Genomic DNA, 16246 nt, shown 5'->3' with positions numbered 1-16246 from the left:
TGACAGATTAGTCCGTTTAACTCGCAGTCCATGATAGATGAGATTGGATTGAAAATTTTTCAACCTATCAATTAAACGGATCAACCCATTCCATCCCATTTAGAGACAGATTGGGATGGATCGAACTGGATCGGCCTATCTAGACAGCTCCAATCCTCTGTCAAACCATGTTTGTTCCTTCTTCCCCTCTTGATCTTCGTGCACAGATAAAAATCCTTTCAATCAAACAGTACGGCAGCTTAGAAAAAGAAAAAAACGAAAAGGATGATCCAAAGTAACGCCTTTATACATGGCAAATGCTTAGCTAACAAGACATAACAACCATCGTCGATATTAAAAAGTGATAATTCTACGTCCCCCTCATTGGGCGCACCGAAAGATTGTGGCACAACATAAGATACAAAGATGCCCTGTAGGATCCAATTCGTCTATAGCTTTCGGTCCACTTTTGACGTGGAGTTAAAGCTAAATAATTCTCCATGCAATGTCTTGAGCTCTTTATAAACTTGAATTCCTGTCATGAATCCCAACAAAGATCAACGTAAGAAAGCCATGTCTGAGCATTAAATGTAAACAATGCATCGTAACTAATTAAGAAGTCTCATAAGAGGACATTCATCTTTACACGTGTATATGCACTTACACTTTCATGGGTCGGATTGGATTGGATCCACAGTTGCCTCCGGATTCGCATTCTCATTGGTTGGGTTTGTAGCTTGCCTGCATCAATCGCAGATTCATGGCGCTACTTGATTTCATATAGTTAACTGGTTAAATTGATGATCTTATATTTCAGGAACTTCCTAGGATGATATAAATCAAAGAGACCTAAAATCATACAACAACAACAACAACAACAATATGAAAGGAATTTCATGAGTCAACTAATAAACCAATTACTTAAGTTCAAGACCGTTTCAATCTACTGTGCTGAATTTAAATTTGACACCTTCCTAGTTTTCATAGCCCTGTGGGGTACATTTGATGGTCATGACATGCACCAATATCAGGAAACAGACAAACGCTTCATATGGGAGTCGCGAAAAAAAAATTTCCTACATGAAATCCCAAACATCTCCTCGCAAAAGCTGAATTCCAACAGTTACAATTACTTATTAAATAATGGACTACTTTGTTTCTTTGCCCAAATATATAGTAAGGCTCAAGTGCAAAGTTCAACTCATTGCCAAAGTTTAATGCATGTTTTGGTCAGCTGTCGCTCTAAAACGTGAAGATCCAAAAGTCCTAAAGAGGCATCATCAGTAATATGCTCTATATTTTTTTGAACTTCTCTATGTTGCCTTCTCCGTTTGTGTCTCTGAGGGCAACCTCTGTTGAATGACACTGGTCCAACGCAAACAAGAAATTTTATAATATAAGTGATTTCCAGAGAACCACCCATACTTTAATTGCCTAGTTTTAGACTTCTGGAGATGCACAACCCAACCATACAATCTCTAGCTGTTAAAGGGAAGAGGTGTGATTACTGTGGCAAAGCCCAGTTTAATGATAAAAAGATAGCATCAAGTAGTAAATTTTGCTCCGTTTCAACTAATGTTCTAAATTGTAATATATCCTATATAAAACATTCTAGGAAAGGCAATCATTTCCTATCTTTTAATAAGCATTAATCTTATAAACATTTCAACCATCAATCATATAATTCTCATGCCTCAATTATTTCATCCATTTTGTTGGGAATGGAGAAAACACAGCAAGAATAACACTGTAGAGCTTGCAGTCCATAAGTTTATTATATCAAAAAGATGTCTCCCAGAGCAACACCGTGACATGTGATGAAACAAAACTGCACACATCCAGTAGTCTCCAGTGATTGTTAACAGTTTCTACATCCTAATATCTAAATTCTGTTAATCTTCTTTTTCATCTAATATAGGAGAAAAAATATTATGATAGATGTATAAGAGTTGCAAGCAACAAAGATCCATCCAGATTCCACCATGAACTCTACTAACAAACTACCAGTGCTCAAATCCAAAATATAAATGTGGTAGTAGAAAGGAATGGTACCTCCGGACTTGGACAAGGGTGCTGACGTAGGGCAAGAAGTCGGTGTAAAAAGCCGTGGTGTCCTCGCGGAGGGTCCTCGTGACCCGGCCCTCGAGGTCCCTGGCCACCACGCTCCTGCCCTCCGCCTCCCAGAAGAGCAGCTCCCTCCCGCCTTGCGACCTCAGCGGCCGCGGCCACTCCTCGCCGCTCCCCGACCAAACCCTGTACCACTCGCCGGCCTCCTCCCATCCGCCGTTACCCATCACCCACACCGTCACCGATCCCTTCTCCACGCACGTGCAGCTCACTCTCCCCTCCATCTCACCCAGCTCCCACACCATCAGATCAAGATCCTCCCCAGGCCTCGAGATCGCCGTCCACGCGTCCCCCACCGGATCGAACTCCACCACCTCCTCCGTCGTCGTCCGCCAGTACGCCTTCCCGCCGGCGGTGACCCCCGATCCGGCGAGGATCCGCTCGGCGGGGCATATCTCGCCCGACGCCGCCCATTTCCAAGCGGCAGAGGAGAAGGTCTCGAACCCGTAGATACCGTCGCAGCCGCCGCCGGCGATGGGGTAGGCGCAGACGACGCGGTAGTCGGCGTGGAAGTTGTAGACGCCCGGCTCGTCGAAGACGAGGGCGACGGCGGGGTCGGCGCCGTGGTCGTTGACCGGCGGCGGGAGGGCGGCCCAGGCGAAGATGGTGGGGTTGCAGACGTAGTAACCCCCGGAGGCGCGGCCGCGACAGCAGAGGAGGCCACGGGCGGAGGCGGCGACGGCGACGGGCTCGGGGAGGAAGGAGAGGGAGGGGTCGGGGAGGTCATCGGCGGCGCGGTCGAAGGGGGCGTACGCAGGGAGCTCGTCACCGTCGCCGGCGCCGGCGCCGGTGGGGCAGTGCAAGAAGAGGCCGGAGATGGGGTGGGGGTGGAGGGAGTGGGAGTTGATGAAGAACTGGCCGGAGATGCATTCGTTCCACTTGCGGGAGACGCACCGGAGGCGGAGGAGGGACTTGGCCGGTAGATAGGGGAGGACGCGGTAGAGGACGCGGAGCGACATCTCCTCGTTGACGGAACTCATCGGAACCAAAATCTCATCAAAATACCGATCGAAGTCTCGATCTTGATCCACTTCCATCTCGTCGCCGTCGGAATCATCGTAGACGTCGGATTCTTGATCGGAGGAAGGAGCGTCGTCGGATCCATCGACGACGACCCAGTCGGAGAAGAAGGAGTCGGTGGAGCTGCTCCGCATCCTGGGGCGGACGCTGGTCTCGCCGCCGGTGGCGGGATCCATGGGCTACGAGTCTTCTTCTCTCTTCGAACGTGGTTAGCTACTTTAGTTTGAGAGAATATTTATTACATCTGTGGATTTTTTTTTGTTTCGCAGGGGGACTTATTTCTTCGGGGGCAAGGCACGTAATTGGATGAATGAATACCGTAGGATCTTGATCTGAGGGTAGGTACTGCTAGACGAGAAATTAATTAATTAATGTGTTACACTTTGTGTGGGAGAGGGGGAAGGAAGTTTTTTCACGAAAAAAGTGGAAAGAAAGTGGAAGAAACGGGGAAAAAATAAATTTATTAAAATCTATAATCCCCCCTAATAATAAAAAATTAAATTAATATTATAGTTAAATTTTAAAATTTATTTTATATTTATTTCAGAATAAAAAAATTTTCTTATTCAGTCGCTCTAAATCTCCCACTGATTCATATTTTTAAGAATAAAAAATTTAAAAAAATTAAAAAAAATAAAAAAATAAAAAAATTGAAAGATAATGCTTTTTCTCACATAGATTATTATTTTTTTATATTTTATTTGCATTTCATTCCCTTTTCTAGGTAAAAGAAGAAGTCTGTTTTTTTTTCTGATTTCAAATTTTTTTTCTTTTTTATCAATAATATGCAAAAAGAAGCAGAAAAGATGTCTTGATTAGCAAGCTAATAGTTAGTATTTTTTCTATCTTTTGTGGTCAATATTTTCTTCATATATGATCATGTATTTTTTAAGATCTCTGTACTGATGTGGAATAGCAGGTTCTTCATTATTCCAATATCTTTTTGTTTAGAGGAGATCAATAATTTTGCAAGTTATCTTAACAATTCATACAATGTCTACAGGATACTTTACTAGGATAGCATGTTTATTATAGAATCAATATATCTTTATTTTCTTACCAGTGCCATTATTCTAATAAGAAAAAGATGTCATCAGTTCAGTTTTTATTTATTTATTATAAAAAAATAAATATGTTGAAATTTTGATCCAAAACATCCAATATCACTCGGCTTCCTATTTTGCATGAACTAAAGCTCCTGTGCCAGCTTAAGCACAAGTCATGAGCCGGCCAAAAACATAGGCATTTCTCTTATAGTATCTTTTCTTTTCAGTATGATATTTCATAAATTCTTTCTTACAGCTGTCATGATTTTACAAATTTTGAGATAAATTTCATGCACAGGGTTAGAATTGGAAGCAGTTAACCTGTTTTGATAATTTATTATTATAGTTATATTCAAAGATATAAAGGTAAAAAAAGAATTATAACATTATTTTTTTTTCCTTTCTTTCTCGCTTGCAAACAGATAGGATTTTTTTTTTCTTTAAACTTCCAAACAGAAAATTAAAAAAAAAAATTTCTCCGTACTAACATTTTTTTTTTTTCTTTCTTCCTCGGACTCCCAAAAAGATTCTTAGAGAAAACGACGCGGCAAGGCCAGTGAGCTATGGTGGGCGCAGAGGAAGCGTGTGGGTAACTGATCGATGGGGTTTGAACCTTGACTCCCAGTGGCTTCGTCGACGGGGTTGGCGACTCTTTGGTTTGTGCGAGTTTGGTGGGGTGGAAAGTTTCGGGGAAGGTGGAGGGACGGGGAGAATGGGAGGGTCTGGGCCTTCTGGGAACGGTGGGAAGAAAGTGGTTGGGGTTGGGTTGTAGAATATATGACAAGCGTAGACATTATCTTCTGCGTGAAAGAATAACGATCTTTTTTTTTTGGCGGCGACACTAACCATTGGATTCCGAACCTTCTTCTTACTCTGTTTATAGATATCTCATAGAGGCTATTGGACAGTCTAATAATCTATATGGTCAGAAAAAGAATCGTTCTTTAGCGCGAAAGATGCAACCAAGATTATTATATGCATGCTTGCTTTTACTATATCATTATTAATTCATTATCGAAATGGCCAAAATGAGACCTAATTAAACAAACAAATCCTCAGATAATTGCGTTCAGTTTTGATGTAAAAACTATACATGATCATAATGATTATTGGAAAAATATATTTGGTAAGTGGAAATAATTATTAATTAAAGAGCAAGAGGAATGAAGGTTTTGTCTACTGTGAACAGTCTATTTATTTCGGCAAACCTAAAAGATGATAGATGATTATAATCATAAATGTTTTTCCATTTTTAAGAGAGATAACTAAGACTCGGATGTGAAACATGACATGGGAATAGGGAGAAGAGATAGACTGTATAATGTTGTAACATGAACATGCCAATTCATCCAAAGTTACCTGAAAGATCTTTACGATTGGATTGCAAGTAGTTAATTTATAAAGTTGATTCTCTAATCCAAATAAATCCATCGTAGTTTCAGCAAATCCTTAAATTCCTTCTGCAAACTCTTGGAATGTTACGATGCAATGGTGTAATGGATCAAATTATGGACTAATGCTGCTTTTTACTCGCATGGCACGTTAGAACACCTCTCTGGTCACTACATGGCGAAAGCTATGAGTAAAAATATTCTCATTAATGAAGCCTCTGATGGACCTTTAGGAGGCATATGGCTCGTACACGTCAACGAATATGACGACTTGGACGGAGAGAGGAGAACAAGAGGAAAGAAAAGTCTAAAGGTAAGAGGAAGCAGGTTGGAGCCTTCGTCAGTGGACTACAGACGAGGAAGTCGGCGCATGAAATAAAAGGCAAGAGGGCCGACTTATTCTTTATTTATCGTGGTCATCCAATTTGCATCATTCTAAATTGAGAGGATGTAAAGAAAGATGAATAGGGTACATCAAGGGTGAGTTTGTATGTTGATAAAATTATTTTTTATTAATTTTTTGATATAACTTTAACATATTTTATTTATTTTATTTATATATTTTTTATTTTACCGACACTATTAATTCTATAGTATTAATTTTTAATATTAATTATATTAATTTGGTATATATTTTTCATAATCATAAGTAAATGATTAGAATTATCTTCTATTTTCTATTTATATTCACTATTTTTAGTTAACTATTGATATACAATTAATTTATTAATTAATTTAATTATTAATTAATTAGTTATTATATAATTAATATATAAATAAATTAATCATCTATAATTGATTTATAAAATTAATAATTTAATAAAATAAAATTAAAAATAAATATTTATATAATTATAAATCATAAAGATTTTAAGTTTATATATTATTTTACTTCTTTATTACGAATAAATATTATAAATTGTTATAATAATATTTATTTATCAAAAGATAGTTTAGTGAAATATTATATAAATATCATTCATTTTTTTTTTTATTCCTCCTATACCAAATTGAGGAGGGAATCAATTCTTATTTATCCTTTCACATTTTAGCAAATACAAGGGACGATGCATCCTCTCTCTTATCAATCCTTCCTTCTTTATCTGTCATTCTTCCAATTCATCCTTCAAACCAGAGAATGGGTTAATGAGAATTAACTATAATGTAATTTGGTCATAAACCTCACTTTTTTTTCAATTAACAATCATAACATTTTCTAGAAAAGCATACAATATAGTCCAACTTTGACGTACAATTATAACATAATATGTGGCACATGAAAACCTATTTCAACTAGATTTAAAGTTTTAAACAGATCTAGATAAGAAAAGTCAGAAGCAGCTCTCCTTTCGATTTAGGACTATGAAGAGTCACATGATTAGGTCGACTCTTCTATAATATAACCCAAGCATGCATCATTCAGCTCATACATAATATTTCACCATTCAATGACTCTAGTTTTTTTCTACTCTTTTATTTTTCAAAGTTTTATTTGACTTAAGCATTAAAAAATCTTGGATCGGATTAGTTTCAATGACCTTTGATCTTTTTGCTTCTTCTTGTGTGCGTATTACTATTTTTCCTCTTAGAGCAAGTCTGCTAGCCACCGTCAAATCTTCATTGGCCTTGGATTGAATTTTGGTGTCAACAGTATATATGTCCATAGAGATGATTATTTTTGAAAAATCTTTCTTTTTCTTATCCTATTTTTTATTTTATTCTTAATAAAAATATTATTGGGATGAAATGAAAAAATATTTTGCAAAGAGCTAATTAATGGTTGTAAGCTTTCCCAATAGAACTAGGTTCTACAAATGGGAACGCAGTTAAGGTACATGGTTTTAAATGTTCCATGTGATTTAGATTTTTTTTTTTCTATTAGTAAGTTTAATTATTAATTAAAATTTAATGATAAAAATTAATTTGGTTTTGTGTCTTTCTCTCTGGTGAAAGATCTTAAGTTCAAATCTAAGTGTGACGAATAACAATTGTATTCTCAAAAAAAAAAAAAAAAACAAGAAATGGATACCATGATGACATGTAGCTCAAGAAAAGCTTAACCATTGTATTTATTCAAGGGTTGTGTAAGCTGCTGGTTCGATTGAAACAAAAAAAAAAAAGGTGGAAGAGAAGCTGAGGAGGGGGCGGGTGGAGAGAGAGAGAGATTTTCTAAGAATATTGTTAGGGAAAGGAGAAACATTCCGTAGTTAATTTGGGGGTTGGTGCAATTCCCCTGAGACCATTCAGGAAGGAAAAACCATCATATTTTTAAGTGACAAAATGTACTTAACATGTGGGTTGTGGGTTCCACGGGACTACGCCGGTGTAATTTCTTGGGATGCATTCTACATCTCCCACTACACTAGAATAAACCCTACAGAGCAAATGTATTTTTCGTATATAGTTATCTACAAAATAATGCACCTTGTCTATACCTCTTCTTCTTTGTCTGGACACAAAATATACCAAACAAGACTACAATTCATCAAAATATGCAAACAATAAAATAATCTTTAAATATTAGACCTCGCCGATGCATTGCAAGTGCCAAGTCATTGACGGTTTCATCATTTTTAAGATGGCACACAACAAATTATGCAAAATATTTAATTTTCTTTCAAGCCCCTAAATACATACAGCCAACAACCATGAAGAATGGCACCAATTAATTGAAGCACCTGGCTATAATTACTAGTGCCAAACCCAAATGCATATGGTATATTTACTAGCTATCCATATTTAAGTAATATACCAGAAGAAACTAGACTTATATAAATATATACCAAAAAAAAAAAAAAAACTTGACTAGGTGCCATCAGGCTGCCCCTTCTTTGTCACGGAACTCCAAACTCGACCCCTCTCGCCGATCCGCGGGGCCGGCGGCAGCGGACGTCGATGCGACCAGCGGGACCACCGGAGCAAGGGTGTTGATGTGCGACACGTAGTCCACGTCGAAAACCGGCTCGGGCCCACCGAACCGGACCACCCGAACTCGCCGGCTCGCTAGGTCCACCCCCACCACTCTCCCCTCCATCCAGAACAATGCCTCCAGATTCCCGCTCTGGAATCTCAACGGTTGCGGCGGCTCCTTGAAGACGATCGGACGGCCCTCCTTCCACTCCTCTTCCTCCTCCTCCTCGCCATTCGTTTTCACCACGTCGAAGGACGCCAGCAGGTTCCATCCATCGGACGGCCCGAGCGCGTAAACAGCCGCGGCGGCGGGTGTCACGGCGGCGCAGCAGAGGCGGCCGGCCATCTCCCCCAGCTCCCACCGGGCCTCGGGCTCGTACCCCACCGGCCACGGCTCCACCAGGACGGCATCCATCGCCGGATTGTACCCCACCACCGTCTGCATCGTCGTCCGCCAGTAGGCTGTCCCGCCGACCGACACGCCGGAGCCGGCGATGACACCCTCCACCGCACGCACCTCGGCGGAGACCCACCAAGCGCCGGTGACCGACGAGAAGGTCTGGAATCCGTAGACCCCCTCCACGCGGGCGATGCGGAAGGCGATGACGATGGCGTAGTGCGAGTCGAGATTACAGGCGGAGGGCTCGAAGATGAGGGCGAGGGCGGGGTCGGAGCCGGGGTGGATGGGCGGGGGCGGGATCTCGGCCCAGGCGGTAGTGGCCGGGTTACAGACGAAGTAAGAGGGGCGGTGGGAAGGGGCGAAGCAGCAGAGGAGGCCGTTGGATGAGGATCGGACGATGATCGTGGGGTGAGGGAGGAAGGAGAGGGAAGGGTCGGGGAGGGCGTGGGCGATCGGGTCGAAGGGGGCGAAGGAGGGGCGGGAGGCGGCGGAGGAGAAGATGCCGGATATGGATCGGTGGCAGCGGGACTGGGTGAGGGCGAAGATGGGGGAGGAGATGACTTGGGACCAGGAGGCGGAGACGGAGCGGAAGCGGAGGACGGAGGCGGCGGGGAGGTAGGGGAGGGCGTGGTCGCGGATGATGTCGGCGAGTGGGGTGTTGATATGCCGCAGGATCTCGGCGATCTTGGCGCGGAGGCGGTCCAGGCTCTTCCGCCGCAACTGCCGCCGGATTTCCTGGATGGCGAGCGCATCGTTGGCAGCGGAATCGTCGTCTCCGCCGCCGGGCCTCCGCCGCATGGCGCCGTCGGATTCCATGGAGCTGGAGTGGGTTTGTTTCTGGACCATGGTTAGTGGCAGAGCAAGGGAAGGAGGGGGATTGAATCGTTCGTTGGACGGGGAACGTGGAAAGAAGCTGCCGAGTCTTTTAAGTCAACATCTCTTGATAAGAAAATTGCTAAAGAGTAGGACGAGTCAAGATAACTTGTTGATCACCACTAAGATGGAGCACTTGATATGATGTTACTTTAAATTTTGTTACACCTCAGCATTTGTACGGGTTTCTTTTCTTTTTTTATTGATTTAAGTATTTATGATTTATAAATTGTTTAACTTTGTTAGAAAGATATCAAAATGATTTATGCTTTGTGTCCACGGTGGTTAATATCTTGAGATATATAGAAATTTTATATAGAACCAAGCGTGCAATCTCCTTTTTTTAATAAAACCGTACAATATCTTACATACGTAGCTTGTGCTGAGAATGTTGCATGGTAATTTAGGAAAGCCTCAAGAGCTAGTAAATTTTGTATCGCATTATTTGCTTAGATTTAAGTCATGGATCCCAAACTTCGACATATAGTTTCAAGATTTAAAATTAATTTTGCAGCAATCATGTCACTTTAACATATGTTCTTTCCTAGCTCCTTTTTTTTTTCTTCCTTTTGCTCTCATACGTGGCTCTTCTACATCTTTTTCTTTTCCTCTTGAATGTAACTCATCTTCTTTAGGGCTTAAAAGAAGGGATTTGATACGCATCAACTCTGAATATATCCCTTTTTATATCCTTTCCCATTTATAGAACACAGATATAAACAGCATATTAATCAAATACAAAAGATCATATCTACATTTAATATATATATATATATAGAGAGAGAGAGAGAGGGGGGGGGGCTGAATAAGATCAATCAGATTTAGACTCTGATCTAATCAGATCAAAACTTTATAATAGAAGTTTTACATCAATGATCTAAGCTATTAAATATGATTTAATATTTTAAAACTATTTCTACACAAAAAATTATATGATTTGGAGATCCATAATCTGTACATCAAATAGTAAAAAATTAAACAGCCTAAATAAAATTAAATAAGATGTATTATTTGATCAGTTGATATATAGGTAGATATCTCCAAATTATATGATTTTTAGTATATTAGTAATTTTCAAATAGTATATCACATCCAACGATTTGAATCATCAATGTAGGATACCCATCATCCAGTTTTGATCTTATTAAACTTGAGTCAAAATTTGGTTGACCTTATACAAATCTATCCCTATACATACACACATACATACATGCATATAATCATCAAATCAAACATATCATCATATGAAAAATAAATTAAATTAACAATATATTAATATAATTGTTCATTTCTCTTAGAAGCTGATGGGAGTTGTTACGGTGGCACCGTGAATACCTCGGATCTGTTGTGCTATCATTGGTACCTCAGATCACTGAGCTATCATCGTGGTTGCCGATCCAAACATCGAGCTGAGGTATGTAGAGTAGGCCCATTTGTATCCAGTCAGTTGTACGGCCTATCTGGCACATAAGTTTTCTCCGTTGCCTCGGCCAATCGATTTTCTAGTACGTGTAGCAGCTGTCCACCATGTGGATAAGCTCAAACATAACTAATTTCCTATATCTCGTGGGAGCGGATAAAAGCTAGAATATCTCGCCCACTAATAGCATGTCCAACAATCCGATAATCTCGAAACTGCACGTTCCCATGGTTACTCAACTACATCCTCTACAAATAGCTAAAGCTCTGAAGATCCAGATAAGTAATCCCTCTTAGAGAATCAGTTGCTGCTTTCATCGTTCTCTGATTTTTGACTTAAGTGTCGAAGGGCTCTCATCAGAGTAAAAATCTTCGGTCTGAACTTATTTTGTAGGTTACTCCAATATCACCGTGCATGGTCCAGTCGTCCATCTTCTGACCTCAACAAAAATAAACAGCAACAGATAGAGAAAGGGTGTAATCTTTACATTATGCCACTAAAATGAGTTTCATCTCTCCTCTCCAGCACCGCCGCCTCTCGTCAGGCGGGAAGCCAGGTTGACAACCAGGCATAGCCACCAACGATAGAGACTCCTCCACCAACCCAACCAGCACCAGTCATGGTGGATCAGTTCAACATGCTCTTCTAGCAGATTCAAAATTTGACGACCACTGTTCAAGCGGTCTAGATTGTCCTTGCACCTCCACCGATGGTGTCACGGCCCGCTCAGACTGCTCTTGCACCCCCTCCAGCGGTGCAACCAGTACTCTCGATGGTGCCACCTGCACCTCCTGCGGTAGCGCCCCTATCAAATCTGACTTCTCAGCCATCGCCACAACCAGAGCAACTGCGGGTGCTTCCTCAGAGTCTAGAGAGGAGGCAAACCCACCAAAGCCGTCTCAGGATTCGGGAAACAGCAAGACAGCGATCTCTCAGTCCACGATCGGGGCATGATTCAACTCCTGATCACTGTTCTCCTCAACACTTTAAGGTCTGCACAGTCCGAGATCCGACCATAGAGAGGCGGTTCTAGGCGCTCGATAAAAAGATCAACAATGCTCTCAATAATAATTCCTCGGTGCAGCCCTACGAAGGATTCAATAGTGAGCCATTCTTCGCATTGAGGATAATGCAGGAGCCACTCTTTTGGTACTTCAAGGTGTCCCAATTTGAGACCTACGATGGGACCGCCGACTTCGTCGATAATTTGGAGACCTTCAAGATGACGATGGTCCTTCAGGGAGCGATAGATGTCATCCTCTGTCGAGCCTTCCCTACTACTCTTAAGGGGATCGCTCGATTGTGATATTCGAACTTGAAGCCGATCTTCATCCACTCTTTCGAAGAGCTACGTCGGTCTTTTGTCAGTTATTTTATCAGTAGTCGATAATAGCAAAAGTGGTCCAACTACCTCCACACCATCAAGCAGAAGGAGGGCGAGTCAATTTGTGCCTTCGTTAATCGTTTTAACGCGATGATCCTAGCAGTCCACAACCTAGATCAGTCGACTGCGATGACTGTAATGATGGACGGCCTACTAAAGAACAACCTTAAAAAATCATTAATAAAGACTTATCTCCGAAACTTTTCGGATATGCTTGTCCGTATCGAGAAGTACGCCCACGTGGAGGAGGCTTTCACAGAAGATACCCCTACCGATTCTACCGTGGTCGGTCAAAATAAGTAGTGCTCTCCAAGGTGGAAGGAGAGAATCTATTAGTGCTCCTGGTCTCCATTCCAGAGGCAAAAAAATAGAGACCGAAGTCGTTGATCTCGGAGTCCTCAGAGAAAGGATCGACAACCCTCATCTTCAAGGCGTTATACTAACTACACACCTTTAAATATTTTCAGAGAAGAGGTACTGATAGACGTTCGAGCCGAGCTGCCTCAACCTTCGAAGATATGGACGAAGTCAGAGCACCGTCGTGATCTGAATAAATACTACTTTTACCATCATGACCACGGTCACAATACTAAAGATTGCATCCAGCTTCAAGATGAGATAGAGAGGCTCATCAAGCAGGAAAGGTTAAATCATGTTATCTGAAGGGGAGCACCTCAACATCGACCTCCGAGAGCTCAGCAGTCACCTCTTTTGCCTCAACAACCGTTTTCCTTATTTTAGTCGCAACCGACATCGATGCAACATGAGAGACAGGAAGCAGGGAGACAGACGATAGTAGAAGATCGATCCATACGTGGAGAAATTCAAATGATAACTGGAGGGTCGTCTAGATTGGCAAAGCTTCTGGAGGTGAAGAGATCGAGGCTTTAGGATAGGCTCGAAGATGCTATTGTCTTCATCGAGTAGGATGTAAAGGGTGTGCTGGTCCCACACAATGATGCGGTGATTGTAGTAGTGAATATCACTATTTTCAATGTACACCATATATTTATTGATAATAAAAGCTCGGTTGATATTTTATATTACTCTGTCTTCTCCCAAATGAGATTTACCCTAGATTAGCTAAGTAGATTCGATACCCCAATTCAGGATTTCTCCGGAGGCTTAGTGATTCTGGAGGGAATGATTAGGCTGCTTGTCATAGTGGGTACTCCACCGTAACGAACGATGATCCAAGTCAATTTTCTGATAGTTAAATTTTCTTCGGCCTACAATCCTTGGCCATCCGAGCTTGTAGACTTTAAAGACCGTAGTATCGAGCTACTATTTGATGGTGAAGTTTTTAACTAAGAAGGGAGTAGGATAAATTAAAGGCAACCAGGCCATAGCTCGATAGTATTTTACTGCTAAGCTTAAAGTAGAAGGCCAGCCATCCCAAACAAAAGTCCAACCCAAACATCCAATAGGGTTGGATGCCTAAGATGACTTGGCCGAGGAGCGCATCCAGCCATTTGGAAACCTCCTGAAGATCCCGCTGAGGAAAGAAAATCTCAAGCAGACAGTAAAGATTGGCTCACACCTAAATGAGATAACAAAAGGTCGACTAACTACTCTTTTATAGGACAATGTGGATCTTTTTGCTTGATCGACCGTAGACATGCCTGGCATAGACCCGAAGGTGGTGTCCCACCACTTGAAGGTAGATCTAACTTGTTGTCTGGTGAAACAAAAGAAGCAAAACTTCGCTCCAAACCATCAGAAGGCTATAGCCAAGGAGGTGGACAAAGTGGTCAAGGCTAGTTTCATCAGAGAAATAATGTATCCAGATTGGTTGACGAACATTGTCCTAATCAAGAAGGTGAACGAAAAGTGGCATATGTATATTGACTTCATCGATCTAAATAAAGTCTGTCCCAAGAATAGGCACTTGTTGCCTCGGATCGACTAGTTAATGGATGCAACTTCTGGACATAAGCTCCTTAGCCTCATACATGCCTTCTTCAATTATAATCAGATCCAGATGGTGCCTGAAGACGAAGAGAAAACAATCTTTATAACTGACTGTGGGCTCTTTTGTTATAGGATGATGTTCTTTGGCTTAAAAAATATAGGGACTATCTATCAGCGACTGGTGGACAAGATCTTTAAAGATCAATTCGACTGTAATATGGAGGCATATGTAGATGACATATTGGTCAAGAGCTGAGCTATTCCAGACCACATTGCTGACTTTTAGGAGACTTTCAACACCCTTCATCGATTTTAAATAAGGCTGAATCCAGCAAAGTGTACCTTTAGAATTATCGTTGGTAAATTTTTTAGATTCATGATCTCGCGAAGAGACATCGAGGCAAATCCCAAGAGAATCAGAGCAGTTCTTGAGATGACTCCATCAAGAACTATCGAAGAGGTGCAGCGTCTAACTAGCAGGATCACTTCACCCAACTACTTTGTCTTCAGATCGATCGAGAGGTGGCTCCTATTTTTTTAGACCCTCAAGCAGCCGAAAGACTTTCAATAGACTGTTGAATGCCAAAAGATATTTGAGGAGTTGAAGCAATATCTTAGCTCTCTACCATTGCTTATAAAGCCTCAATCTGGTGAGGAGCTACTATTGTATCTCGCCGTTTCTTCAGTGGTGATTAGCTCAACTCTGATTCGTGAAGAAAGATGGATTCAAAAGTTCGTATACTATACCAGCAAAGTCCTTCATAATACCAAGACTAGATATTCAATGTTGGAAAGACTAATTTCGTATTGGTTGTCACGGTAAGAAAACTTAGGCCATATTTTCAAGCTTACACTATAGTATTGCTAACTGATCAATCAATTAAGGCCGTTCTCCATCGTCTGGATACCTCAGAATGAATTGCAAAGTGGGCTCTTGAACTTGCTGAGTTGGATGTGTAGTACCGTCCGAGACCTTCCTGAAGCGAAAATTTAGTGCAGGGGCAAAATGGTAATTTTAAAACTTTTTCAAAATTACTATTTTACAGCGGAATTATTAATTAATCTAATTAATTAATACTAATTAACCCTACACTAGGATCTAAATATGATACAACAGCATGCATTTAAATTTGAAATTCAAATTTGAATCAGTAAACGTTTTACAGTACTGTGTTCAGAACACATCACCTTTTGCGGGTAGTCGATCACCATAATCTGATCACCGTCGGAGGGCTCTGATCATCACGTCGCAGTCACCCAACTGTCTGGCCTCTGCGGATCATCCACACGAAGCTCCCGTCTGATCAGCTCCTCACGAATGCTAGTTCGTGATTTCACCCTTTTGATGGCAGATGTTGATCGAACTCCTTCGATCGATGTGTGCCGACTTCTCAGACACTCCGGATCGTCTGCACAGTTACTTGAGAGGCTGATGGATCTCTCTCTAAAATTTGGTGGACTCACGACACTCGTGGCACACCAATCTCACTTCCCGAACCCTAGGTAGAAACCCTAGGGTACACACCAAAAACCCTGCGCCCAATTTTCTCTCTTTTCTTTCTTTTTCTCTCGAAAGATTTTGGACCTTCACCTTACGCAGAAGCCTTCCTCACGCCCCAAAGTTTCTCTCCTAATTTTTCTACGCACGTCCCACCTTTCTCCTCTTTTTAAAACAACGTCGAACGTGTCTTATCCGCGTGAGAGGATAAAGACAAGAGGTTACACATTTGAATTCAAATCAAATTTGAATTCAAACGAAAACCAACTTATCCCTATCCTTTTGGG

General features: G+C 41.4%; 2 protein-coding genes and 1 long non-coding RNA gene across 6 annotated transcripts; 1 reads left to right on the top strand and 2 right to left on the bottom strand.

Moving 5' to 3' along the window:
- Positions 1-243: 243 nt before the first annotated feature.
- LOC105060642 (uncharacterized) lies at positions 244-3302 on the bottom strand. Of its 4 annotated transcripts, none has more exons than XR_012138484.1 (3): positions 2032-3302; positions 644-828; positions 244-514 (listed from the first exon to the last, which is right to left on the bottom strand). XR_012138484.1 is itself a non-coding variant. In XM_010944434.4 (3 exons), the coding sequence occupies exons 1-2, from the start codon at positions 3300-3302 to the stop codon at positions 648-650; spliced, it is 1344 nt and encodes a 447-aa protein (XP_010942736.1). In that variant the 3' UTR covers positions 244-514; positions 644-647. The 4 variants fall into 4 exon arrangements, 1 of the variants encoding a protein (XP_010942736.1); XR_012138485.1 differs by having other exon boundaries at positions 644-767; XR_834460.4 differs by having other exon boundaries at positions 644-745.
- Positions 3172-5373, top strand: LOC140855564 (uncharacterized). Its single transcript, XR_012138486.1, has 3 exons — positions 3172-3311; positions 3396-3464; positions 4699-5373. It is a non-coding gene; the product is annotated as an uncharacterized lncRNA (long non-coding RNA).
- A 2783-nt stretch (positions 5374-8156) lies between these two features.
- Positions 8157-9793, bottom strand: LOC105060632 (uncharacterized). Its single transcript, XM_010944423.4, has one exon. The coding sequence runs from the start codon at positions 9717-9719 to the stop codon at positions 8379-8381; it is 1341 nt and encodes a 446-aa protein (XP_010942725.1). The 5' UTR covers positions 9720-9793; the 3' UTR covers positions 8157-8378.
- Between the last annotated feature and the right edge of the window lie 6453 nt (positions 9794-16246).

Source organism: Elaeis guineensis, chromosome 2, assembly GCF_000442705.2.
Source record: "Elaeis guineensis isolate ETL-2024a chromosome 2, EG11, whole genome shotgun sequence".
In the NCBI taxonomy this organism is placed as follows: domain Eukaryota; kingdom Viridiplantae; phylum Streptophyta; class Magnoliopsida; order Arecales; family Arecaceae; genus Elaeis; species Elaeis guineensis.
This window is presented reverse-complemented; position numbering and strand designations above follow the sequence as displayed.

Coding starts and splice junctions, on each gene's coding strand:
- LOC105060642 (XM_010944434.4), bottom strand. CDS start 3,302: ATGGATCCCGCCACCGGCGGCGAGACCAGCGTCCGCCCCAGGATGCGG. Junction 721..2,031: donor ACCCTTGTCCAAGTCCGGAG/GTACCATTCCTT, acceptor CGATTGATGCAG/GCAAGCTACAAACCCAACCA.
- LOC105060632 (XM_010944423.4), bottom strand. CDS start 9,719: ATGGTCCAGAAACAAACCCACTCCAGCTCCATGGAATCCGACGGCGCC.